General features: G+C 31.4%; 2 protein-coding genes across 3 annotated transcripts; one reads left to right on the plus strand and one right to left on the minus strand.

Annotated features, from left to right (window-relative positions):
* Nucleotides 1–12,850: 12,850 nt before the first annotated feature.
* On the plus strand, nucleotides 12,851–19,401 carry LOC114268446 (uncharacterized). 2 transcript variants are annotated; one of them, XM_028209619.2, is made up of 7 exons: nucleotides 12,851–12,990; nucleotides 15,371–15,453; nucleotides 16,027–16,145; nucleotides 17,040–17,173; nucleotides 18,105–18,252; nucleotides 18,337–18,496; nucleotides 18,981–19,208. In XM_028209619.2, exons 2-7 carry the CDS (start codon nucleotides 15,426–15,428, stop codon nucleotides 19,070–19,072), a joined length of 681 nt encoding a protein of 226 aa, XP_028065420.2. In that variant the 5' UTR covers nucleotides 12,851–12,990; nucleotides 15,371–15,425; the 3' UTR covers nucleotides 19,073–19,208. The 2 variants fall into 2 exon arrangements, with proteins under 2 accessions (XP_028065420.2, XP_028065421.2); XM_028209620.2 differs by lacking the exon at nucleotides 12,851–12,990 and adding an exon at nucleotides 14,937–15,218 and having other exon boundaries at nucleotides 18,981–19,401.
* Nucleotides 19,402–21,361: 1,960 nt separating this feature from the next.
* LOC114260957 (type IV inositol polyphosphate 5-phosphatase 9-like) lies at nucleotides 21,362–25,389 on the minus strand. Its single transcript, XM_028201161.2, has 8 exons — nucleotides 25,169–25,389; nucleotides 24,891–25,066; nucleotides 24,665–24,772; nucleotides 24,058–24,391; nucleotides 23,372–23,556; nucleotides 22,447–22,555; nucleotides 22,121–22,272; nucleotides 21,362–22,036 (listed from the first exon to the last, which is right to left on the minus strand). Exons 1-8 carry the CDS (start codon nucleotides 25,181–25,183, stop codon nucleotides 21,790–21,792), a joined length of 1,326 nt encoding a protein of 441 aa, XP_028056962.2. The 5' UTR covers nucleotides 25,184–25,389; the 3' UTR covers nucleotides 21,362–21,789.
* Nucleotides 25,390–25,456: the final 67 nt, after the last annotated feature.

Raw genomic sequence — 25,456 nt, forward strand, 5'->3', positions numbered from 1 at the left:
TTCGGTTATGAATGTTCAGTACAAAATTTGGTTCTAATTTTCATAATTGTAGCAAAAAAAAATTCACACATATTCCTTTTATGTGGTCATGTAATTTTCATAATTTCGAAAAAATTATAGACAGTACAACAAAATTTGAAGAATCAACCAATTTTTTGTATTAACAAATTGTTGCAGTATTTAGTGTTTTAATAAGCTAAAAAACATAATGGTAACATTTTTAAACATATACAGTTACAATTTTAAATGTAAAGCAAAATTTAAGTACACAACCAACAGTTAATAAAAACAGATTGCAAATAAATAAAATGTAACAAATCTCTGATAAAAAATGCATTATTGCAAATTGAAGTTTCCCTCCAATTTAAAGAGAGACAATTTTGAAAAAAAAAAAATTTATCATATCAAAACGTACTCTTATCTTAGTTATATATATATATATATATATATATATGTACAAATATATAAAAATGAAAACATAATTTGTGTTTTTAGCCATTTATAGGTACATATCCTACCATTAAATGTGTAACTTTAATATAAAATTTTCACTCATTTCAAACACAGAAAATGTAGTTTTTTTCCCCAAGTTTTCATTAAAAATTTTCTTTTGTAGCTGTCACGACCCAAACCCGCCCCTATGGGTTAAGGACATGACCGGCCAGTAATCCTGTGATTACCTACGGCCTCAGACCGATACAGACGTAACTTGTCAGAGTAAAGGGGCCAAACGGAAGCAAAAATTTAAAAACTTTGTCCATAGAGCCGTGCTTATATGCACATCAAACAAACCATGCTCAGATATGTTAATAACCCACGTCAAAAATACAGTTTCACAAAATTCATTACAGACAGGATCATCTAAACTGAGTCAACCCATATCACAATTACATACTGATATACACAAGATCCTTGCCAACAAGACAAAATGGAAATACATAACAGAATGGCAAGGTTGAGTCTCGTGCGTGAGACACAAGGCTGACTCTCCAAACTCATGTTATTCCTGGCAGACTTCACTGGGGCTGGGTTTGAACTTCTCTTGGCTCACCTACAAAGACATGAATGAGCGTGAGCGATAGCCCAGTGAATAATATCATCAAATATGACAGTTACATCACAATATGTAGAACAACATGCTCCAAACGGCCTTGGGCCCAATTCATACTTCTAATTAGCAAATATATAAGACTATACGAAATGCAAATCAAGTAACTGTAGTTCCAACATTCTGGCCTTTGGCCCATTTGGGTTTCCATTCATGGCAAAACGGCCTTCGGCCCATTCACTTATGTCGAAACGGCCTTTGGCCCATTCATTTTTGTCAAAATGGCCTTCGGCTAATTCATTTATGTCAAAACGGCCTTTGGCCCACTCGTTCATGTCAAAACGCCCTTCGGCCTACTCATTCATGTCAAAACGGCCTTCGGTCCACTCACATGTGTCAAAACGACCTTTGGTCCATTCATTTACATCAGGACGACCTTTGGTCCATTCATTTATATCAGGACGACCTTTGGTCCATTCATTTACATCAAAACGACCTTTGGTCCATTCATTCATTTCAAAACGACCTTTGGTCCATTCATTCACATCAAAACGACCTTTGGTCCATTCATGCAATCATATCAGACTTACGTCCACAATCCCAATTAGCAATTCATAAAGCTAAAAAGGGAGTAAACAATTGGGCATTCGCAAGCATTCAAATATTGATATTACTCACAGTGATCGGCTTGTGGATTCGCCCTGGAGCTTGACCCTACACATTCCATGCACACAAAAGGGTCATTAACAATTCAATCCGTCCTTTAATTCACATATTCCTCTTTAGGTTTTATTCTTATCTCATTAACTCATTTATAATGTTTAACATACGCCTAAGAGTGATTACAAGTGAAAGAGAACGGAAAACGAAACACAGAATGCATGAACAAAATTCCAGAAATTAGGGTCCCCGCTCGAGCGTCAATTTACCCGCTCGAGCAGACCCTCAAGGCCTGCAAAAGTACTGGTTGCATGAAAAATACGCTCGAGCGTTAAATAGGGCGCTCGAGCGGAAGGCCTGTCAAAATAGCTCCCACGCTCGAGCGTCGACTTCCACGCTCGAGCGGGAACCATGTCTGCAGAAAATGCTGGGAGCTCGATTTCTTCGCTCAAGCGTCACTTAACCCGCTCGAGCGGACATAAAAAATCTGGGTTTTTCCAGATTGAGTTCTTGAGCTTTATCTCGACATTCAAAGGCTCTAAATGCATGATTTCGGCCCAAACTTCACATAATCATATACTAACATGGTACAAACATAGAATTACAACACATTGAAGCTCAATTTCATAATTTATTTACATGCATGGCTCATTTTCCACCAACTCATTACCAATGTAACCCTTTCATGCATTCAAAGCTCATATCTTCTGAATTTGTACATGCATGTGATGGATTAGCCACATTCTCAACTTAGATAACACAAATGGTGATCAAGACATGAGTTTCCTTTAATATTTCACATGGGTTATACACATTTGTGCTCAAACATGCAAATTTCAAAGTATTTCTTACATGCATGCACATATTAAGCTTCAATTCAACAAACACAACTCAACTTCATTACAATCTTGTTCTTGATCACCAAGATAGCTTGGACATGCACAAAATTACAATTATAATCCAAGAATCACTCACCTAGGAGCTTGATCCTCACAATCTATGATCAAATCTTGAATTAGACTTCCAATTTCCAAGTTTCAAGACCAAAGTTGCATAATCCCTCTTTCTCCCTCCCTATAGTCGGCTCTCCCTCTCAAATTGAGTTAAAGAATCAGCCAAAATAAGCTAAAGGAGAGAAATAAGGTGTAGTGCTCAAATATATTAAGTCCCACTAAGTCAATATAATAATATAAAATAATGGGGTACTTAATTTATCATTTCAATCAGTTTAAATTGACCAGAATCAATTTTCAATTAAATTTCACCGTAGGCTCTAAAAATTATGCTAACTACAATGGCGTAATCGATTTCGGGTTCTGTGGCCGATAAGGCCCTCAATTAAATTTCCAAAGCTGATTATTCAAACAGATATTTCTACGGTGAACAGATAGAACTTCAAACCACATATTTTCACATAGTGGAACACAAAATCATATCAAAATACATAATCATATCATGTTAAGGACCAATTAACATATTACGGAACAGGGGTATTACAGTAGCATTAAATTTTCATAAATGTTATGCAGAAAATTGTGTAAATCATAAATTTAAACATAATTCTTTTATTTTGAAAATAAATTTAAACATAAATTTACGGTTTTGTAAATAAATTTAAACATAAATTCACAATTTTTTTAAAGCCAACTTGAAAAAATTGGCCGTGTTATCCCAGATAGGCAACCCAAGAGGGGGGTGAATTGGGTTATTAAAAATTTCACAATATTAAAAATAACACAATATTCAAAATTTTAATAAATAAAAAAAAACAGAATAATAATTATCAATATAAAAGTAGAAGAGATAGAGAGAGAAAATCAAACACTGCGATTTATAGTGGTTCGGCACGCCAGGCCTACGTCCACTCCCCAAGGAACCTCCTTGAGAATTTCTTTACTATCAATTGAATAAATACACCACCAAGCTTGTGGATTTGGCACAGGACTTACTCTTATCTATTGAGCCTCACTCAACAATAAATGTCTTACCCTTACAAAATCTCTCACAAAAATAAGGAATAAGAATAAGTGGTAATTGAACCCACTTTTACAATAATTCTCTCACAAAGAGTAGATATGAAAGTGTAAGAACAAAAGCTAGACTTAGATCTGAAAGTGAAAGAGCAGAATACTCAGAATTTTGGAGCTCACAGAAATATTTTCTCTTCAAGTTCTTGATTTTTTCTCCACATCCAACACCTCTATTTATACACAAAAATATACCCGTTGGACGCTCCTTGCTGACGTCATGGCTTACATAAGCACGCTCCTGACGTCATCGCTTACATAAGCACGCTCCTGATGTCATTGCTTACATAAGCACACTCCTTAAATTTAAATAGTCAGCAAATGATAAGAATTAAAAAGATAAAAATAAGATTGATTTTTTTTCTTCTTGTTTTTTTCAAATATGGAGCCACCGTTTTTGTAGACAATTTAATACAAAGTTCACAACTTTCAAACAAACAAATAATTTTCTCCATCTAGTTTATAATATATATATATATATACATATATACATAACTCCATCTTTTTCTTCTTGTTTGATTATAATATAATATAATCAATGTAGTGTAAAAAATTTAATAGCGCACGTGATGTATTCTGCATATAATGTTATATAAGTTCTAATCAAAATTTTGCATACAGAAAAATCTCTATAAATAATATTTATGATGGATCTGAAAATATATGTCCTCTTTAAAATATTGTATATGTTGTAAAGATTTTATACTAAATATTTTACCACTCCATATTAATTTTGTCAAAATAAGACAACCCATAAATATCAAATTTGTCAAAATAATACAACCAATCAATCATTTTTGTCAAAATAATATAATTAATCGATTTGTCAAAAGATGAATAGTAATTAACCCTATTTTTCAAAAAGTGAATAGTAAAGTTTTTGAAAATATTTAAAATAATCATTTTTGTCAAAATAATATAATTAATCGATTTGTCAAAAGATGAATAGTAATTAACCCTATTTTTCAAAAAGTGAATAGTAAAGTTTTTGAAAATATTTAAAATAATATTTAACATATATATTTTAAAAAGATAATATTATTTTATTTAAATAATATTTAACAAATATATATATTTTAAAAAGATAATAATTTGTGTCAAATAATATGTATATTAACTAATATATTTTAGACATCATCAAAATTAAATAATATGATTAACAGGCCGTTTTTCTCAAATCACATTTTCTGAAAATTTGTACATAAATTTACCTTTTAACCCAAATTTGTAAAAATTTACGTTTTTTGCAAATTTGTAAATAATTTTTGGTTATTCTGAAAATTTGCAAAAATTATGATTTTTTTAATGCGAATTTGTGAATAAATTTTCTGCATAATATTTATGAAAATTTAATTCTACGAAAGAAATTTTTTAATGCCAATTTGGAAATAAAATTTACGTTTTCTGTGCTTGAAATGAGTGAAAATTTTATGACAAAGTCACACAGTTAATAGTAAGATATGTATCTATAAATGGGTATATACCAAATTATGTTTTCATACATGTCTAGCATGTATATATATATATATATATAATTTAGATAATAGTATTTTTTGATGTGACAATTTTTTTTTAAAAATTGTCTCTCAACTTTAATTAGAGGGAAACTTGAAAATGTAATGATGTATTTTTTAGAAAACCAAACAATTATTTTTTTAAAAAAAAGAGTTTTCAAATCACTTTTTGAAAAAAAAATTCAAAAAAATGAAACCAGGCAAAGTGATTAGTTTGTATTATTATTCAGCGTGTTTGGTTTTAGTCTTCTAAATTCAGTTTTCTAAAAGTTGAGTCTTTTATTTTTCATGTTTTTTTATTTTTAGTGAATATTTTTAAAATTTTAAGCACTTTTTTTTTTTACTTTTTTAGATGCACCTTACTTAGATGTATTTAAAAAGTAAAATATTTGTGAAAATATATTTAAAAAAAATAATAAATACACAAAAATATGAAAAATATATTGAATTTTCATTTTTTTTGTATTTTTTGGTATTTAGTGAATTTTTTAAAGATTTTTTTTTTAAGTGTATTTATGTTAGGTGTGTCTAAATTTTTAAAAAAAAATGTTTAAAATATTAAAAAAATTAGTAAAAACAAAAAAAAAAAAAGTAAAATTTTCTAAAAAGAGTTTTCAAAAAATTAAAAACAAACATGGTGATTCATTTTGAAATGTGTGAGGAAAGGTGTGGATGTGCCAAATAACTGTCTACGTGTGCTTTCACTTCCCTTCTTTAAAAATTGACAAATATATTTATATATATGTTTTAGCTATTAAATTAGATGAAATTATGAATATGATGAAATTGAGTAAAAATATTATTAATATAGTGATATTAGTTTAAAAATGAATAATAAAATATATTTGTTTCTACTAATATGATAATATTAATTTGTTAAGATTAAATCTATAAAATTATATAACCACTCTCGTTCTATAAAAATTATTAACTTTATTATTTTTGTAATGTAAAGATAAAATTATTTTTTCGCACCCAATCCCATGGATTCATTTAGCAATCCCACCGTTCAAGGTTGGTGGGTGACCTGGCAAAGAAAGTTAGGATCACTTCTGCGTTTTTAAGGGGAGGCTTTGGCGGTGCGTCATGTGTGCATGATGGCTTCGTCTTTCAAGTTATCTTATGTTGAAATTTTGAGTGATAACAAACCGTCATTCTTTTATGTGTTTTTAAAAATGAAAAGGGTAAAAATAGTCTATGGTCAGTTGGTGATTCGAAATTTACTTGTGATTCGGGATGGGGTCGACCTGTTTAAGCTAATTTGGGCTCGGGCTCGGGTCCGAGCCCAACTTAAGACTCTAGGCCAGGGCCTAGGCCATCGTTTTAAAGTCTGGCCTGACCCATCGACCCACTTAAAGCTTACTCAAGGTTCGGTCTGTCCGAGACCCAGTATTTTTTTTAGTGAAAAATAATAAGATTTTGATTAAAAAAATAAAAAAAATAAGAAAATTGTTTAAGTCCATCCAAGCCCGTCCCAAGTCCAAGCCCGGGCCTAGGCCCACCGGCCCGTTCAAGGCCCGAATACCCCCGGGACTGGGCCTAATTTTCCAGCTAGGCCCAAATACCCCCGGGACTGTACCTCTTTGAAAGTGTGGTTATTTTTGAACATATTAGGCCTGGTTTATTTATCAGATATGAATATTAGATTGAATATAATATGAGATGGATTTCAAACATTTTTTTGTCTTTTTACATCTCGTGGATAATATATGATGCAAAATGGGAGATATGCAATACTACTCTCCTCGTAGTATCGTATATCCCTACCGTCGGATATAACTCATATTTTATTTAAAAGTTAAAAATTATTACTCTCCTCTTGTTCCATCATATATCATATTTCAACCAAATATAATATAAGTGACCCACAATATATGTAATCAATCTCATATTGTATAACATATTATATCACGTTTTTATCCCCAAATAGTATATATATTTCTCAAACTCTTATATTCAACCTAGACAATCAATTGGGGTCTTGAGTTTTTGACGGACCACGATGGTGTGTCTTTCAAGTGGAGCCTGCCTAGAGTAACTAATGGGACATCTCATTGGACGGCTCGTGCTTGCCTTGATGAGGTTTTGCCGTTGAATCGGATCTCTTATCCTCCTTCGGCCCTTGTTCGGTGTTATCTTTCAATTCCACGTGACCAGTATTTTTTCGATTAAAAAAAAATAAAAAATCCCACCCCTCTATTGGCCTTAATGGCTACAAAAATCCCAATGACCCAAATTCTTAAATTTAATAGAAAAATATATTTTAGACATTTTATATATGCTTGAGTGTTTATTTAACAAAAATAGATGAATGATTTAGATTAAAAATAAATCAAGAGTTTAAATTGATAAAATTAAAAATTTATAATTTATTTTGTTATCCTTATTAAATCATGCTTCTTTTTTTTTTTTTTTGTAATTTTCAATATGTTTTTTTTTTTGCATTATTAAATGTTTAAGCAACAATCATCTATACTATTTATACTATTATAGTGAATATTAAGTTTAGTGTCTAAACTTTTGTTTGCTTCTCTTTATATTACGTGTCTATCATTTTTTTTTTAAATTTAAAATTAAAAAAAAATTATATAGAGAAATATATAAAACTCGAAACCTTGACATTCCATTTAAAAATATATATATTTATTACCACTTGAGCAACATATTGTGATATTAATTTTTTTTTTTTAATTTTAACATACTTGAATTATACAGATTGTGTGTGCCAATGGCTAGCTGACTCTAAAGTGAACGGAATGAAATCAGTCATTTTCTTCCAACTGTTTTTGTTTTGTTTTGTTTTTTTTATTATTTTCTTTTTCAATATTTATACTTTTTTAGGTTATTCTAAATTTAGAAGTTGCTAAAACTTAAAATAAATTGGACAAATTTGAAAAGATTTTGCCAAATACAAAATTAAAAATTGAATACAAATAAATTTGAATTTGTTTAATATAAGCTTACATTGAACGAATGGGTTGAAAATTTTAAAAATAGTAGTCATTTCATTAAAAAAAAAATTAAATAAAAATATTAGTTAAATACATATAGTCAAATTATCCAACTTCAAAGAAGGGAACTTGCCGGAATAACAATGAACTCCACATCAAGAGTCGTAAAGCTTTGCGATTGAAGTACTATACAGTGCACGAGTTCGTAAATTTTGTGTCCCTGAGTGTCAAACCTGGAATTTGAAAAGATTTTGCCAAATACAAAACTAAAAATTGAATACAAATAAATTTGAATTTGTTTAATATAAGCTTACATTGAACTAATGGTTTGAAAATTTTGAAAATATTAATCACTTCATTAAAAAAAAATTAAATAAAAGTATTAATTAAATACATATAGTCAAATTTAATCCAACTTCAAAGAAGGGATCTCGTCGGAATAACAATCAGTGTATTTGTTTTGACTTTTCTGGATTAAGTTTTTTAGAAATTGACTTTTTTGGTTCATATTTTTTTGTTTTTAGTGAATATTTTTTAAATTTTAAACATTTTTTTTTTTACTTTTTTAGATGCACCTTACTTAGATGTATCTAAAAAGTAAAAAATTTATGAAAAAATATTTTAAAAAATTAATAAATACATAAAAATATAAAAAATGTACTGAATTCTTGTATTTTTTTTTATATTTTTGGTATTTAGTGAATTTTTAAAAGATATTTTTTACAATTTTTTTACTTTTTAGGTGTATTTATGTTTTGTGTGTCTAAAAAGTAAAAAAAATTGCTTAAATATTAAAAAAATTCAATAAAAATAAATAAACACAAAAAATAAAAAAGTATAATTTTTTTAAAAATATTTTTTGAAAAGTAGAAATAAGCAAGGTAAATGGCTTCGCATCAAGAGTCCAAAAGTTTTGCGATACAAGTACAGTACAATGGCCCCGTTTGGTGTAGCTGTTAAAACAGTTTATAGATTATAGCTTAACAGATTATAGATTATGACTTTAATCAGAAGTTGTTAATCTGTTTGGTGTAGCTGTTGGATTATAGATTTAAGTTGCTGAGTAGTATTTGTTAAATAAGCTGTGAAATAGCTTTTTCAATTAATTTTTATTTTTTGTTTGTCTACATTTCTCATAAAAAAAAATAATAATAATCTAAAGTCCATTTGAGTATTTTTCTATTTTGAAAAAAAATAAAAAATAAAAAAATTTAAGAGTATAACCATATATTAACATGTTTACAGCAGAAGTTGATAATCAGAAGTAAGGGGTGAGCAGCTTCTCAGAATCAGTTTTTTTGAGTTAAAATAAGCGGTTAGAATCAGAAGCTGTTTGAAATAAGTTTAACCAAACAGTCTAAAATAACTTTTTCAAAGCTAAAAGCCATAAGTTAACTCTCATAAGCTGAAATAAACACCCCCAATGCACACGTTTGCAGATTTTGCGTTTCTTAGTGTCAAACCTAGACTCGACAACTTGTGTAAAGCAAGAGCAGGTGAAAAACAAAAATGTTTCAGAATTCTGATAAAGGAGTTCCTATTGGGGGTGAGTTTTACTGTGATAGTGATGTTTTGTCATGTTTGATTTACAAAATTAATAATAAAATATTAATAATTTTATTAAATTAGTGTGGTATTCACTATCCAATTGGATTAATATTCATTATTAATATCCATTAGATTAATAATTTCATCCTTACCCCATTACTAATAATCCTACAAATTTGTTGGATTAATTATCCATTAGATTAATAATCTTAAACCAAAATATTAAAACAAACAAAGAATAATTGGGTCTACAGATTAATAATCTCAATCCCATTTTCTAATCCACCCAATCAAACATGCCCTTTGTGTCTTGTGTGTTTTTTTTTTTTTTGTTGTGATTTTTTATATCATTAGAGCTCATTAAAGACCCTTCATTTAGAGAGATGCATCATTGTTGGATGAAAAAACACTGAACCACCATCCCAGGTGGTACATCATCAATACATTAAGGGTTGTTTTGAGTTTGACATACAAATTGATTTTTTTATTTATTACGAAAGACATACAGAAAAATAAAAAGGTGATGTGATGAAAATAAGTCAATAAAAGTATTTCATAACATGATTCAATACTTAAAACTGAATTGATTAAGTGATAATCAACTAAGGTCATCTAATAATCACAATTGATATTATTTAAAAATTTAAGTGCCTCTTAAAATGTAAGTTAGAATTTAAATTTTTTTAAAATCATATGAAACTTATTTTAATTCTAATTGATTTCATAAATATTAAGAGGTTGTTTGAGAAGTGTTAGATTATTATATTTTTTAATTTTTTTTAAAAAAACATGAAATATGAGTTATTTTGAAGTGATGTAGCAAATAAGTGATGTGACCTAAATAAAATGATTGTAATGCAAATAGAATAATGTATTAAAATAGCATGTGCTATTTTAGCACGTGCCAAACAAAGCCTAAATGGTGGTTTGCGATGTTCTAAATAAATGTACTTTTTGATTTTTTATAAAAAAAAAAATGTATAGAAAAATAGAGTAGTAGATAGAAAAGTAGAGAGGAGATATTGATAGATGTTGATTAATATAATCCAAATAAGTGTATGTATACAAAAATATATATATATATATATATATATATATTTTATTAGTGCATGCCAAACACCTACTAAGGGGTTGTTTGGGGTGTCCTAAATAAATGTATTTTTTGTCTTTTTAGACTAAAAAGTTGAGGTTGAAAATATGAATGTTTGGGTTAACTTTTTGACTTTTTATGAAAAAATGTGTATTAAAAAAATGTATAAATTAATATGTAAGGAAAAATTAGTATTGGGAGTTGTGCAACTATAATTGTTGACTTTTGGTGAATAGTGATAACTTTTTAACTTTTTGAGTAATTTTTTGACTTTTTGACTTTTTTGAGACTTTACAAACTTGGCCTAAATATAACTATTGATATATACTATTATAAACTCATCATTACCATCGCCACTGACACTATTACCACCACCATCGCTACTGCTATCGTTATCACCGTCATCACGCCACTGTCACCACTACCACCTCCATGACTATCACTATCGCTACCACTACCACTAGGGGTGGCGCGCGGGTCGATTGCGGCCACGGAACCTCTAATCCGTCATCCGTCCGTTAGATTGACAGATTGGAGAAAATCAATCCGCATCCATCCGCCAATCCGGCGGATGCGGATTGAGCGGATTGGTGGTTTGGCGGATGGATGAGAATCAGTTTGGCGGTTTGAAATTTTATGAATTTTTAACATAGTTCAACTTGTGCACTTCCAAAAAAAAAAAAAAAAAAATTACAGTTAATGATTTAAAAAAGTATTACAATTACTGTATGCCTCATCCAAAAAAAAGTTTGAAATTTTAGAATATCACAATCACTGCATGCCTCATCCACATATTACAATCATAGCATGCCTCATCCACATAAAGTATTACAATCTGTGGTTCTTAAAATATAAAAATAATTCAAACTACCAAAACCATGAACAGAGCAATAGTAGAGATTGTATGTCTTTGTATTGTTACATTTATATATGTTTTTGAAAATAAAAACCAACCAACATATATCATATTTTCTATTTATTACTTTTAGAGTTAGATTTAAAAACCAAAAAATATAGATAAATAATACGTTTATTTTTTTCAATTCAAAAAATATATTAAAGTTGAAAACTTTCTTTTAACAGAATATTTGAACTCTTTTTCAATTGAAAACACAAATAAAATATTTAAACAAATTGAAAACACAAAATCTTATAAATTATTAAAGGTGCTCGCGGTTTGGCGGTTCGGTTGCGGCCAAAGGAACCTCAAATCCGCTATCCGTCCTCCAAATTGGCGGGTTGGAGAAAATTAATCCGCAACCATCCGCTCGTCATCACGCATCCGTCCAAAATGTGACGGATCGGTTCAGTTCGGTCGATTTTGGCGGATCGGTATATCCCCTACTCACCCCTAACTACCACCACCATGCTACGACCACCGCTACCATCATTACCATTACCTTCATTATTATTGTCATTGTTGCCATAAGTACCACTAACATTTTACTATCACTACTGCTACCACCACCCTCATGCCACAACCATCAACGCTATTGCTACCACCACCACCACTAGTTTCGTCTGGGAAGTGAGTTGACTTTTTAGTTTTTTTTAGTCTGGGTTAAAAAGTCTCGTTTTAGTTGGACTTTTTGACTTTTGTAAGAGAAAAAATGAAATGATTGTGGTTTGAATGTGACGTTATATTTTATTGACTTTGTAATCTATTTTATCTTCTTATAACTATTTGAACCAAAAAACTAACCCAACCAATATGCCAAACGAGGGCTATGCCACCACCATCGGCATCATAATAAATTTCAAGTTTGATCTTATATATATTAAACATTTTATTTTAATTCAATATATAAATTTTTATCAAATAATTTTTTAATTAAAAAAATTTAACATCTAATTTTTAATATTAAATTTTTAATTTTCAACTTTATCAAACATTCCCTAAATAACAAAATTATCCGTAAAAACCACAAACGAATTTTACTTAAATTTAAATCAAGAATGGAAGATGGTTTAACGTCCACGTTTTGGGTTTCGTGCATCACGACCTCCGGACTCCCCCCCCTCTCTCTCTCTCTCAATCTCTCTCCCGCGCGCGCGCCCGCCAAATCTCTCTCTCTCTCTCTCGACTGTTTGATATCTAGGCTATGCCCTTTGGGGTTCATAGCCATTTCCCTAACAAAAGCACCACGGACAGGTCTGCATTTTCTCTCCATTCTTTCTACAATAAATTTGAATGAAGATGAATTTTCGTTTTTTAAAAAAAAATTCCAATCTCTTTCTCTCGCACTCCGTTTGGTTGCCGAGAAAATGTTAGAAAGGGAAGAAAGTATCCACTAAACCAAGCATTACGCAATTGCTCGGTTTAGTTATGCTTGGAGTTTAGCAAGCTGTACATGGATTTTAATATAGAACAGAAAGAAATATATTTTTTCACTTTAATTTTCTCGGTAACCAAACAGAGACTCGTTGTTCTGTGATATACTTTTATTGTTGTGTGATAGCGAGCTCTGTTGAATATTCGACGGAAGTTTCAAATGCCAGTTCGAATTTGCGCTCTCATACTCTGTTTGGTTGTTGAGAAAGTGTAAGGAAACAAGTTAGAAATAAGACCGAGGTCTGAGCCTGATACGGCTATTCGATTTACTAGAGAACTTGACCTTTGCAATTCACATATTGCGTTCTCGAATGGAAGAAAAATAGAACGTTGATCATTCTCTTCTTCTTCTTCTTGTTAGTTATTATTCTTCAACTTTTGTTTTAGAGATCAGAGTTTCATTAATTTGTGATTTTTGTAGATAAAATTGTGAACTTTGTTGAATATGGAATGAAATTTCCGAATATTATATTGATTGTAGAAATTAGAATAGATAGAATCTTCAAATAGGTTTTTATCTTCAAACTAATTTGAGTTTGAGGGGTATTATACCTATATCATGGCGAGCATGCTTATACAACATGTGAACCACCCAAACGATCCCTTGGCGCACTACTTAAGCCGCCCCCTAGTGCACTTTCTCATAAGCTGCGCCTGGGGCACCAAAGTCGCCTCCCTTGGCGCACTACCAAAGCCACCCCTGGCGCACCATCCAAGTTGCCCCTGCACACCATCCAAGTGCCCCTAGCGCCCTTTCTAATAAGCCACTCCCTGGCGCACTCAGTCATCTGTTGTCATCATCGTTTAGTACCACGTCTGGTGGTTCAATATCCAGTTCTCTACATCGATCCGGCATGACCTCCTTTAAACTGTCTCGACATTGATTTCGGTTAGTCTCTACAATGGACCGACATGACCCTTTAAATTGTCCCGACATTGATTCTGGTAAGTTTCTATGATGTTCCGGCATGACCTTAAACTGCCCTGGCATTAGTTCTGGCCAGTTCCTACAACGGTCTGATACGACCATAAATTGTCTCCCGACATTGGCTCCTACCTCTGATCTATCTCAAGCACCCTTGTGTTCCCATTCAAACTTTGCAATCTATTTGCCTTTTGTTTTATTTTTTAGTTTTATAGTTTCTCTCCAAACTCAAATTGGTATCCCTACTTGAATTGGTATCCATATCATACTTATCATATTATATTCATTATCATATTTAGAATTGCCATACTTAGATTTCTCTCCTCCTATATAAAGGAGTCTTATATACGATGTTACATAATTATTCAACATAACATTCAATATAGTATTTCTCTCTCTCTCTCTCTCTCTCTCTCTCTCTCTCTCTCTCTCTCTCTTAGATATTGTAACATATTACGTCAATTTATCGCTTCATCTATCTTTCTTGTGATTGAAATGTATGGATCTCTTCGTATTGTGATCCTCTCCTTTGCATATTTGTAATGGAGTGGAGAAACTCTATTACACCATGTATAATGATCTTTCTTTAATTTAAAATGATTATTTATATTCCTATTTTATATCCATTAGATTTGCAAAGGAAATCTTCCATTGCAAACATGTAATGGAGAGATCAAAGTCCGATGTGTTCTTAAATAATTGTTAATCAGCAAAAAAGAAAGCATTTATTTATTTTTAATGTATATAAGTGCTTTAGTTTGCCATACATTTTTTATTATTTTTTTTCAACATCTTTTGTAGACGTTGTGTGCAATAAATCATTAATCAACAATTTGTAAATGGAACTTTTTTTTGGTATTACTTGATCTGCTCTATAGTTGAAGGCCATAAATCTTGAAGGTCATGAAAACTGGATCATCCACTGTATGGTAATGAGTGCCCAAGGGAACCATCTTTGGACCATTATCCAAAGAGGTTCTAAAGATCCAGCTTAGACGATTACTATTGCAGTGAATGATCCAAAGAGGTTCCAACTGGTTCAAAGATTACCATGCAGTGAATGACCAGCTGGAAACCCCCAAAAGGCTAAACCTACCCAAAGAGGTTCTTTGGTAATGAAATGGTATGTTCATTTTGGGAAGAATAGATGCTGGAACCAAATAAGGTTTAGCTTATGATGACAATTGGACACTTTCTTTTTCTAAGCAGAGGTTTAACCTTTTTTTTTTTGTTTTGTATCTAGATCTTTCATTTTTTACTTTCCTTGATTTGCAGAAACATATATGCGTGCCAGGATAGATCTTGAAACTACAACTTTGTGCAAATAACTATGCCTTCAAGGAAGATGGATGATTGGGGTACTACAACTGCTACTTCCGATGGCTTAATTTGGCATTTTAGTTTGTTATATTGCTCTGATTTGTTTCTATGCTGATTAGTAATTGTTTAAACTGGTGGAGCTTTATAATCCTTACAAAACCATTATGAATATAAGAGGTTCTTTATGCATCTAGTTGCTCCGGTCATGTGAAGAATTTTCAAGGAACTTTCTCTTTTTCCTTTTAATGGAAAATTTGTATGACCTTAATCACGAGACTATTAAATAATTGCTCCAACCTTGTGGAAAGTGGAACAAGTAGAGTCTATTTATGGCCTGTGTGCAAACAGATCTTGGCTGCTCATCCATGTGGGATGAAAGAGGCTTTGATTCCTGTTGATAAAAATGACACTTTATGATAGGGACAAAATGACCTTGTCATCACTCGTGATATTAAAAAAAATAATGAGCTTACAAGTGGGATTATCAGCTTTACTACTAGTGGTTTATGTATTCATATATTTTATTTGGTCAAAAATTTGTGGATGTTTAATTTTTTGGAGTTCATGGGACCTGGTACTTGATCTTACTTAAATGTCCGCAACTGCTGCAGAGGATGAGCCAACCCCACCTCGTCATGTAAAGGAGCAACACAAAATTAACTGGGATGATGAAGACGCAGATGGAATTGCTGTTAAGGAGTCATGGGAGGATGAAGATGACTCTACTTCGGTATCTTCATTTACTATTATTACCTACCTCATTTTAAGTAATCCACTTATTTCAACTTTCGAATGAAAAATGTGTATCATCTAGGATCATATGCTATGCACTAAAAATTCTATCTTATATTAAGGCTTTATAGAGCCCATGCCAATCAAGAAATCATGTAGGTGTAAGAAAAAAAGTGTTTGTCTATGTTTCAGGTTCATAATGTATTTTGAATCTTAGTAATATTTGTTGAATGTAAGATGTCAATGGCATTATAACATTTTCATAAAAATACTTGCCTGGCATCTAAAAGGAAGGAGTAAAGTTAGGATTTGATTATAATATCTGTAAATCAGAAAATTTGTTACATGTGGTACATTCAAGTATTTTTGTCTTTAAAGGTTGGAAATGTAGCAAGTTATTCTAGCAGTAGTGATACCTTAGCATTTTACTGTTCTTGCAGCAGTAGCAAGTTGGTTTTATAATATTTTAACACCTGGGCATTTATTTAATTTTTTTCTCTATGATGTCTTTTACTTGGGATTTGACAGAGGATTGAGATTTGTTTGATACAAGGATCAGGTTTAACAGTTGTTAATGCTTTTTCTAAGTTTATGGTTTTAATGCTGTATTTTATCTTTTGATTATAATTAAATAGAGAAGTGACATCTTACAGCATTGTTTTTAACAGATATCTTTGACTTGACCTCATGATGTTGAAACAAATGCCTACAAACCCTATGTGATTGCGTTAGTCATTGAAGGATAGTTTTGGTTTGGCAACTATTTCTATGTCGATGTGCAAGCCTTTTTATAAAACTTGCAAATTTGTAATGAGTGGGAAGAATTGTATGCAATCACACAAATTTTAACTATTTTTGTTCTTACCATTAATCTTGAAATTGATGTGACTAGGCACCAACACTAGAACCTCCTGCAGAAAATGGAACAAAAAATATGTCGAAGGCTGGAGACAAGAAAGCAAAGACTTCTGAAATAGCAAAGGAAGCTTCTCTGGATCCTCTGGCACAGAAGCTCCAACAACAAAGGTGATGGTTTGTTTCCTGCTTGGCTTAAGAAAAAGAAGTTGCAATACATCACATTGATATAACATAGTTTAACAATATTAATTACAATATGTTGCATTCTTTGCTTAAGTAGTAAAAACAATGCTTAAAAAATTCATTTATATAGGTATGTCAACTATTAGGAACAGCAGTTTGATTTCATCTTTCCAGATCCATTGCATGGGGGACAATTTATGTAGTTATGCTTAAATAATTCATTTTTGTAGTTGTGTCTTAATATTTTTATTTCCTTTTTTCTTATTATTGCAATAAATCAAGGCCAAGGTTCTGACTCTGTAGTGCTTAAATGGTCTTTGTTATATATCATGAGATCCCAATTGTATATGTTTATCAAATTCAGTTTGGATTTTAAATGAAATTCTGAATTTCTTTTGGTATGATGTTGACTGTTCCATTAAGTTTATCACATGGTGCTTCTTGCATATGAATTGTGCACTTGAAATATTAGTTTGGTAATTGTTATATTTAACAAGGACTTAAATCGGTTCTAGCAATTTAGCATCTTTGTACATCTCTTATATAAACAACATCACATGGAGCCACTTGCTGATAGATTGTGAACTCAAAATGTTTTGGAATTTGTTATTGGGAATTATTTTTCTTGGTTTTAGCCGTTGATAATTCTTAATTGTTCTTTTATGTTAATGAGTTGCGACAATGCTTACACTATTATGTAATCATTGTTTTCTTTGTCAGTTCATGTTTCTGAACTCCATTATTTTGAGCTGTAATGTGTTTTTGTACGTCCACATAATGTTGCCATATTCATTTCTTCTCCATTCATTTCTGCTTTTACGAGTTTGGAAGTTGAGAAGTATAAATTTTCCATGGTTGGCATTATTTCTTGTAACAATGTGTCTAATGTTTTGTACCATTGCTTCTCTTATTGCAGAATTGCTGACGAGGGCGATCCTAAATCCAGTGAAGAACTATTTACAGAGAGTGGCGATGAGAAGTCCCTAGACAACTTAATTCCCAAGTCTGAAACCGACTTCTTAGAATATGCTAACCTCATTTCTCAAAAACTGCACCAATATGAGGTATCTTTATCGCTCTGTTTGATTTCTTACTCGATAAATGGTGTTGAAAAGTGCTCATTCTTTTGTGGTTCTTTTCTGTTGTAGAGAAGCTATTATTACGTTGGATTACTGAAATCTGTCATGAGGTTGTCTATGGTGGTTCTGAAAGCAGCAGATGCAAAAGAAATTGCTTCCTCGGTTACTGCAGTTGCAAATGAAAAACTCAAAGCAGAGAAAGAAGCTGATGGCCATAAACGGAAAGCAGGTACACATCTTTTTGACAAGCTATTTCTTGAGGCACTTCCAATACGCCCAACAAATTTCTCTGCACACCCACTCTCTCACAAAGAATTGTTAATTGGGAATTATGCTCTCACAATAGTGGGTCTCGCGAGAAATTTTTTAGGTGTATTTAGAAGCACCCTGTTTATTTACATATTGTAAATCCAAATATATATAAACTTGGACACTCGTTTAGAGTTGCGATTTGTTTTCCCCGCACCCTTTTTTGAAAGGGTAATGTCATACAAATTAACAAATCTTACAAAATTTTCTTACTTATTGATGCGGTACGTATCATATATCATTGAAGTGGCAAATTTGAGTGTTGTAATTTCAAACAAAAGGCCATTCAAATGCATATTATTTTAAAAATGGCAGTGTCACAAGATTCTAGTTATGTATTTCGTACTAAACTTATGAAAGAATAGCATTTTTCTTATTGTGATCTCTTCTGCCTTCAACTTCAGGCTGCAAAAAGAAGCTTCTTCATGTAGACAAGCCAGAGGATGATGCTCATCTTAATGCCTATGATGCTGTCGTCGATTATGATTCTATGTGAGTCCTTAGATGAACTAGATGACCATTTTGCAACATTGTAAATATATTCCAGGATCTACTTCCCCCAAATGAACACTGAAAGCCAAGATAAAAGGATCTGATTGTTTTGTTGAACTTTGCAGAACTTTCTAGGGAAGGTGTTAGGTATTACCTGTTGTTTTGAAGTCATTGCCTTCACTGGTTGGAACTTATGATTTGTAGGATCTACTTGAACTTAAGGATGCTTTTTTTTTTTTTTGGAAAACAGTATGATGAAAACATGTGGCTATAATTACTAAATTTAATCAAATTTTTTTTATGAGTGATCTACATTTAGAGAAACCTACAAAATTAACGGCGTCAAATCTTCTGAGTGGGTCCATGGTGATCTAATATGCGGACTGGAGATTTCTTTGGTAAATATGTTCTATTTTCCTTATAAATTCAGTTCTATATTTTTTCAAGCCTTTTTGCAGTTCTTCTTGGGTACTTGCAACTTTTTCGTATCTCAGAATTTAGAGGGTATCGGAAGATAAGATTGGATTTAGATGTTTGTGTGTTGGGAGTGAAAGCCTCTTTCATGATTTTTAAAATTCACCTGATTTATGTGATTAATTTTATTTTTTTTACATAGATGACTTGTTTCGCAAATTTCATAACATAAATATTTCAGATTATTTCATTGGTCCACAGTGCACTTATGACGTAAATTAGCACTTAGCCCATTGCCACTTTCCCATCCCTTAAATGTGCCATGGAACCCCACAGCCCACCATAAACCCCATTCCCTTTTGTTTTTATTGTTTTTGTATTTATAAATATAAATTGGTGACTCGTTAATCATTAATTTATAGAGTAATGGTAGGGATATTAAATTTTTTACCACTAAAAGATCAAATATCTTATATGAATGTGTGATCTACATTTTTATAGACTCCACATTTATGTGAGATATTTGAGCATTTATTTAATAAAAATTTTAGAGTATATAGCATTTTCCTAATTTATATGTGTAGAGTTTTGTTTCGGCAAGGTGCATTGAAGAACACCCTTTTGAAAAGGGGTTTTGAAGAGTCCAGTTTTATTTCTCTCGTCACATCCTTGCCCATTGGTATTAGTTCAATTATGGATTTGACATTAATTACTAACCACACAATTAAAAACGGCCTTGGCATTTATGCAACAAAACAAACTACTCCATTTGTATTTCATATATCTATATACATATATATATATAGTCTTTATAGTTTATTTTTTTTTTGTTAATTTACTCTTTGCCATTTTAATAGTATCAATTTTATTTTTGAAATTTTCATATTATATCAATTTAATTATGCTAATAATTGGATAAAAATAAATGGGGACGAAACAGTCCATCCACTCTTCTTAAAGTGATTAAGGAGTTGAGATCTAATTTGAAAGGGATAATTTTGTCATTAATATTCGTCTATATACATATATATATATATATTGTTTAATAAAGCTTATCAATTAGATTAAATTGATGAAGATATATAGGTCATACTAGAATATATGCAAGTTATGACATTTGTAGTGTTGATAACTAAATCTTTTCACAACCAAATACAGGGTATAACTAAAGACCTTTTGAATTATAATAAAAAATAATAATCCTAATAGAATATAATTATCATCATAATGAGTCATAACCGAGTCATAATCAAGTTATAATTAACATCACAATAGATCATAACTAAAGATTACGAATATTATAACTGGAACATATCATACACATTTTAAATAAGATGTATATTATAGAATTTTCATATATAAATATATATGTGTATGTATATACACATAGATATATAAGTTTGTTGAAAGGAAAAAGAACAAATTGAGAAGCACTAAAGATGATGCGGTCTATGTCACACATGTAACCAATGCCTCAAATTCATTTAATTTATCCATCCAAACTGCTCAATATTTTAATTTATTATGGATGATGATGATTTATGCTTTTTTGTTCTCAGTGGTGGATCAGTGTATGGTTTCATTCATGAACTCCAATCAAATTTACTCCTAGTCCTTATTGCTAGGGTATGCCAATGATTGGTAAGTCCAATTCCAATTAGGTTTTGTGGGCCACATCCATGCATGCATTGCATGGAGATTACCATACAACACCCTGTTTGGAAGCATTATATGTCATGTGGGCAATTAATTGGATTTAAGTTCTTGGACAAAACTAAAACATTACAAATATATATATATATATATATAAACTATTGAAAGAGAGGATGAATTGGACAACTTTTCTGACTGAAAACAACATGAAGAACATGATAATCAAAATATCACTGTACACTCATCACCAAGTTGAAGTAATACTATATGTAAGACGTTTCTTTTTTTTTTTTTGGTTGTCTTTTTTAATATAACATATTCTCTCTAGCTGGCAAATCTAACTAGATCATGTAAGTTGGCTTTGATGAGCCATTACAAACTCACTTTGATAATCTGATCCATTAATCTTGTATGATCTCTAAAGCATATTATCTATGTAAAAAATCTAATTGATTAGGCAATCGTAAACAGATATGTTTATAGTTGTCTAATTAATTTGATATTTTTTACATGGATGATCTTTTTAGGACTTATAAGATGGACAGTTTAAATTATTAAGGTGAATCCATGGTAAGCCTATCGAGGCCCTCCCAACAACACAGTCAGTTGACTATCAATTGGAGAGAAATATGATACATTCATGGCAACACCATATTATGGGGTCAAATTTTCGCTGAGTTGGAAGCTTGAGCGGCCAAGAGATGATGACAAGTCGAACCGACTTGTGATCTGTTCAAACCTCTCTGATATGAAGAAATTTTGTAACCCTTTTAGTCTTCGCGAAACCCTAACTTGGGTAGTGAAAATTGCCTTCACTGGTCTATGATCGGACAATCTTGACTCTCCTCTAGTGTATGAGAGTTGCTTTAGCCCCTCCCCAGACCAAATTATCCGATCACACCTAAAACAAAGCCCTTTTTTACGTCAATATTAATGAAGTTAATTGAAAAATCAAGGAGAAATTCTTTGCAATACTGATAATTACCATGCAGGAGCGCGTTTCTTTTCTCCTTTTTTGCCATCACCACCACCATAGTATTCGTCAGAATTTGTATGATACTTGTAAGTTGGAGCGAATTTGATCATTCCTTCTTGCCATCCTTCGAATACTTGACCATCCGTAAGCTCCATCTTTAGCTTTATTTCCAAAAAAAATAAAATAAAAATAAAAATATTGATGCTAGACAAATAATTTAGAATGATATATAAGATCGTTTTTTTTTTTTTTTTTCAATGAATTAATAACAATTATTAATTTATTTGGCCAAATTAAGGACTTGTAAGGATCAAGTTTAGTGTTTCTATAGCTACCTGATCATTTTGTAGTAAAGCATTCCAATCTCCTCTATCTACTAATAATCGCGTCGCTGGTTCTGGTAGAGAGATCCTATAGTTGAAGTCTCCAAGAAAAATTGTTCGACTGCATCGAGTCAAAGATAATTAATTAGCTAGCATCTTCAAGATATTCTAGTGTTAATTCACTGCAATTTGCCTGATGGTCTCAAACTAAATTTGTTTTCACCCATGAAAACAAAAAGAAAAGCTTCATGGTTTTAAAGTCAACTTGAATATTAAAGTTAATAACAATACTTCATCCCTTTCAAAATAATATCTTTTGGAGAATTTAATATTTTTTAATAATATAATTATGGTACTTTAAAAATATTAATTTTTTAAAATTATCTTTTGATGGTGCCTTTTTTTGATAATATAAATTGTTATAATTGTACTTTATATGTTAATGAATTTAAAATAAGAACAAAATAAGAAATTCACATTAGTTTAATCCTTGATTTTTGAAAATGTACTTATATTTTGAAATAATAAAAAATAAAATAAAAAATTAATATTTTGAGATGGAAGGAATATATATATTTTAATAATATATGGTTTATCAACCAAAGGCACCAACCTTTTCAGGTGGTTTTAACCACCCATTTAACTCACTACGCCCACAGTGTATAGAAAATTCATCAGCAACAACTTGAAAATAAATATCCTAAAAAAGGCGATTAACATAACCACAAAAGGTTAATTTTATACATTTGGCGGCCTTAAATCCATAATGACTATTACGAACTAATAAACAAGTGATAATTGTTGCTTAAACTATTAGATTATTGAGCATTACTTGTGTCTTAGCCGATGAAGATTATTAAGAAAGATGTTGATTAATGAGACAAATTGATAACAAATCATTTTGGACAGTTTAAATGAATATAATTTAGTTACATACTTGTGATCTAGAATTTTTCTTGGCAAATCAAGTGAAGGGCCTCTAGGAAAGCTTGTTCGTGATAATATTTCTGTTGCGTTGGAGTTCCTATGTCTCTCATCACCTTCTCTACCCCCTGAAGCCAAATGACAACACACAAAGCAGAAACTTGTTTCATGTAATCGAAACCTAACTGACACTGAACCCTGCAAACAAGACATTTAGAAAAATACGAAATAAGATGGTTTTCTATTTTCTTTAAAAGCACTTAATTTTAAGTGACTGTCACGTAGAGTAATATTGAATGAGGACGTATTTTAAAGATGGTAAAAACTAATAATATTAGAATATATATTGATTTTAGCAATACACTCAATTGATATCACATAGTATTGACCGGTATATGTGTGAGTGTGAATATTAATATCAAAAATTTGAAAATCCAATATACATCGTATCAACTGATATTTAAAATTCTAAAATCATAATAGCCTTCAATGGTCCACAATTGTATAGACTATGCTAAACACTGAAATATTTGTCAAATCACCATCTTTGTGGGCCATGTCTTCCAAGGGCAGTTCTTCCCCCATTTTCATATTAGGTTCATATGGTCAGTGATATTGGCCAATATCAGATATTATTAACTGATATATAAAATCCTAAAAATATACTATTACTGTAAATATAATTTAGAATTTATGTACCTTGTTTCCTAAGAAACCCATGATACCACAACCCACACATGAGACACTAGGGTTCCGAATGAACGGTTGAAGATCGCTCCGAACCCAAACTGAAATCAATATGCCAACCATTTGCTTGCTGACGATACATCGGAACTCCGGTGTAATGCTTGGTTTTCCATCTTTTGTCGGAATGCTGATTTGCTGTTCTTTTAATTTCCCTTCTTCATTTCTCTCTTGCTTGCTTGTTTTCTTGTTTAGAGCTTCTCTGATCAATGAATTCCATTTCATGGCTATTCCACTGTTTTCTGACCCTAGGACATTAGATGCTCTTAGAGGCACAACTTCCTGAAACCTGTAAAAAACAAGATATAGAAAAAGTTTCATCAAAATTATTAAATTTAAAAAATTTTAAATTTTTTTTAATATATTTATTTTACAAACTTATATGGCGTACAATTTAAAGTCTTAATGTTTTGAACGGAGCTCACTGAAATTTAATTATAGCCATAGGAGCTACGAATTGCATAAAAAACAATTGTTGAATGACTGCCATATCAGTTTGTAAAATAATTTTGTTTATATAACAATTTCCTATATATATACAAATTTGGATTTTGGAATTTACCCAAGAACATATATGTCACATGAAGTGTTGCTTGTATCTAGCAATTCCTTCATATTCACATCCTCCAATGGTGCAATACCGCCAACATTCCATGTACTAACAAAAACTCTTTGGAAATAAAAAGTGGAATTTGTTTTTAGAAAAAGGGTAAGAAGAATTTGGATAGATTTAGCACATTTACACACAAGAAAAATAATATACACGTATACATAAACAATTTTCTTACTTGTAGTTGTTTGTGTCCTGGTAATCATTAAAGATTATCTTGGAGCTCAGAGATTCTTGTTCCAAGTATGGAAGCTCTAGCAAAGTTTCAGTGTTGATTGGAAAATCTGCAACAAAATTATGACTTCCCAATCTCTTTCTAAGGATCTTACTAGCCACTAACCTGGGCCACATGACCTGAAAAGGAGCACAAACATGGGTTTTTCTCAACTCATGTAAAACTCATAATGATGAGAGAGAGAGAGAGAGAGAGAGAGAGAGAGAGAGAGAGAGACTTACTTCTCCTTGTTTCATTGGGATGGTGAGAAGAGAGTGGAGAGGAAGTGGGGGTCCTGGTGTGGAGGAGGTTAATAAGATCAAAGAAAAGATGGATAAGAAGAGATCATGATGAGAGAGAGAGAGAGAGAGAGAGAGAGAGATTGGCAAGTTGCGAGGGAAGAAGCACTGCAGTGACGCAGATGATGATGGCTCTGTCTTTAGAGAGAGAGAGGGAGGAGAGAGAGACTGGAGAGAAAACATGGGTCTCTCCCTGCAAGATTTAGGCTCCGTTTGGTTAGACTTTCTAAC

This window comes from Camellia sinensis, chromosome 11 (genome assembly GCF_055761805.1).
Source record: "Camellia sinensis isolate YWXY chromosome 11, ASM5576180v1, whole genome shotgun sequence".
Taxonomy (NCBI): domain Eukaryota; kingdom Viridiplantae; phylum Streptophyta; class Magnoliopsida; order Ericales; family Theaceae; genus Camellia; species Camellia sinensis.

What these genes read in the sequence shown, in the direction of transcription:
- LOC114268446 (XM_028209619.2), top strand. Translation starts at nt 15,426, where the DNA reads ATGCCTTCAAGGAAGATGGATGATTGGG. An exon ending in AAGGAAGATGGATGATTGGG is followed by an intron (nt 15,454 to 16,026) that starts GTACTACAACTG and finishes CAACTGCTGCAG; the next exon opens with AGGATGAGCCAACCCCACCT. An exon ending in TGGCCATAAACGGAAAGCAG is followed by an intron (nt 18,497 to 18,980) that starts GTACACATCTTT and finishes CTTCAACTTCAG; the next exon opens with GCTGCAAAAAGAAGCTTCTT.
- LOC114260957 (XM_028201161.2), bottom strand. An exon ending in TGTGACATATATGTTCTTGG is followed by an intron (nt 24,392 to 24,664) that starts GTAAATTCCAAA and finishes TGTTTTTTACAG; the next exon opens with GTTTCAGGAAGTTGTGCCTC. An exon ending in CTTTACTACAAAATGATCAG is followed by an intron (nt 22,273 to 22,446) that starts GTAGCTATAGAA and finishes TTGGAAATAAAG; the next exon opens with CTAAAGATGGAGCTTACGGA.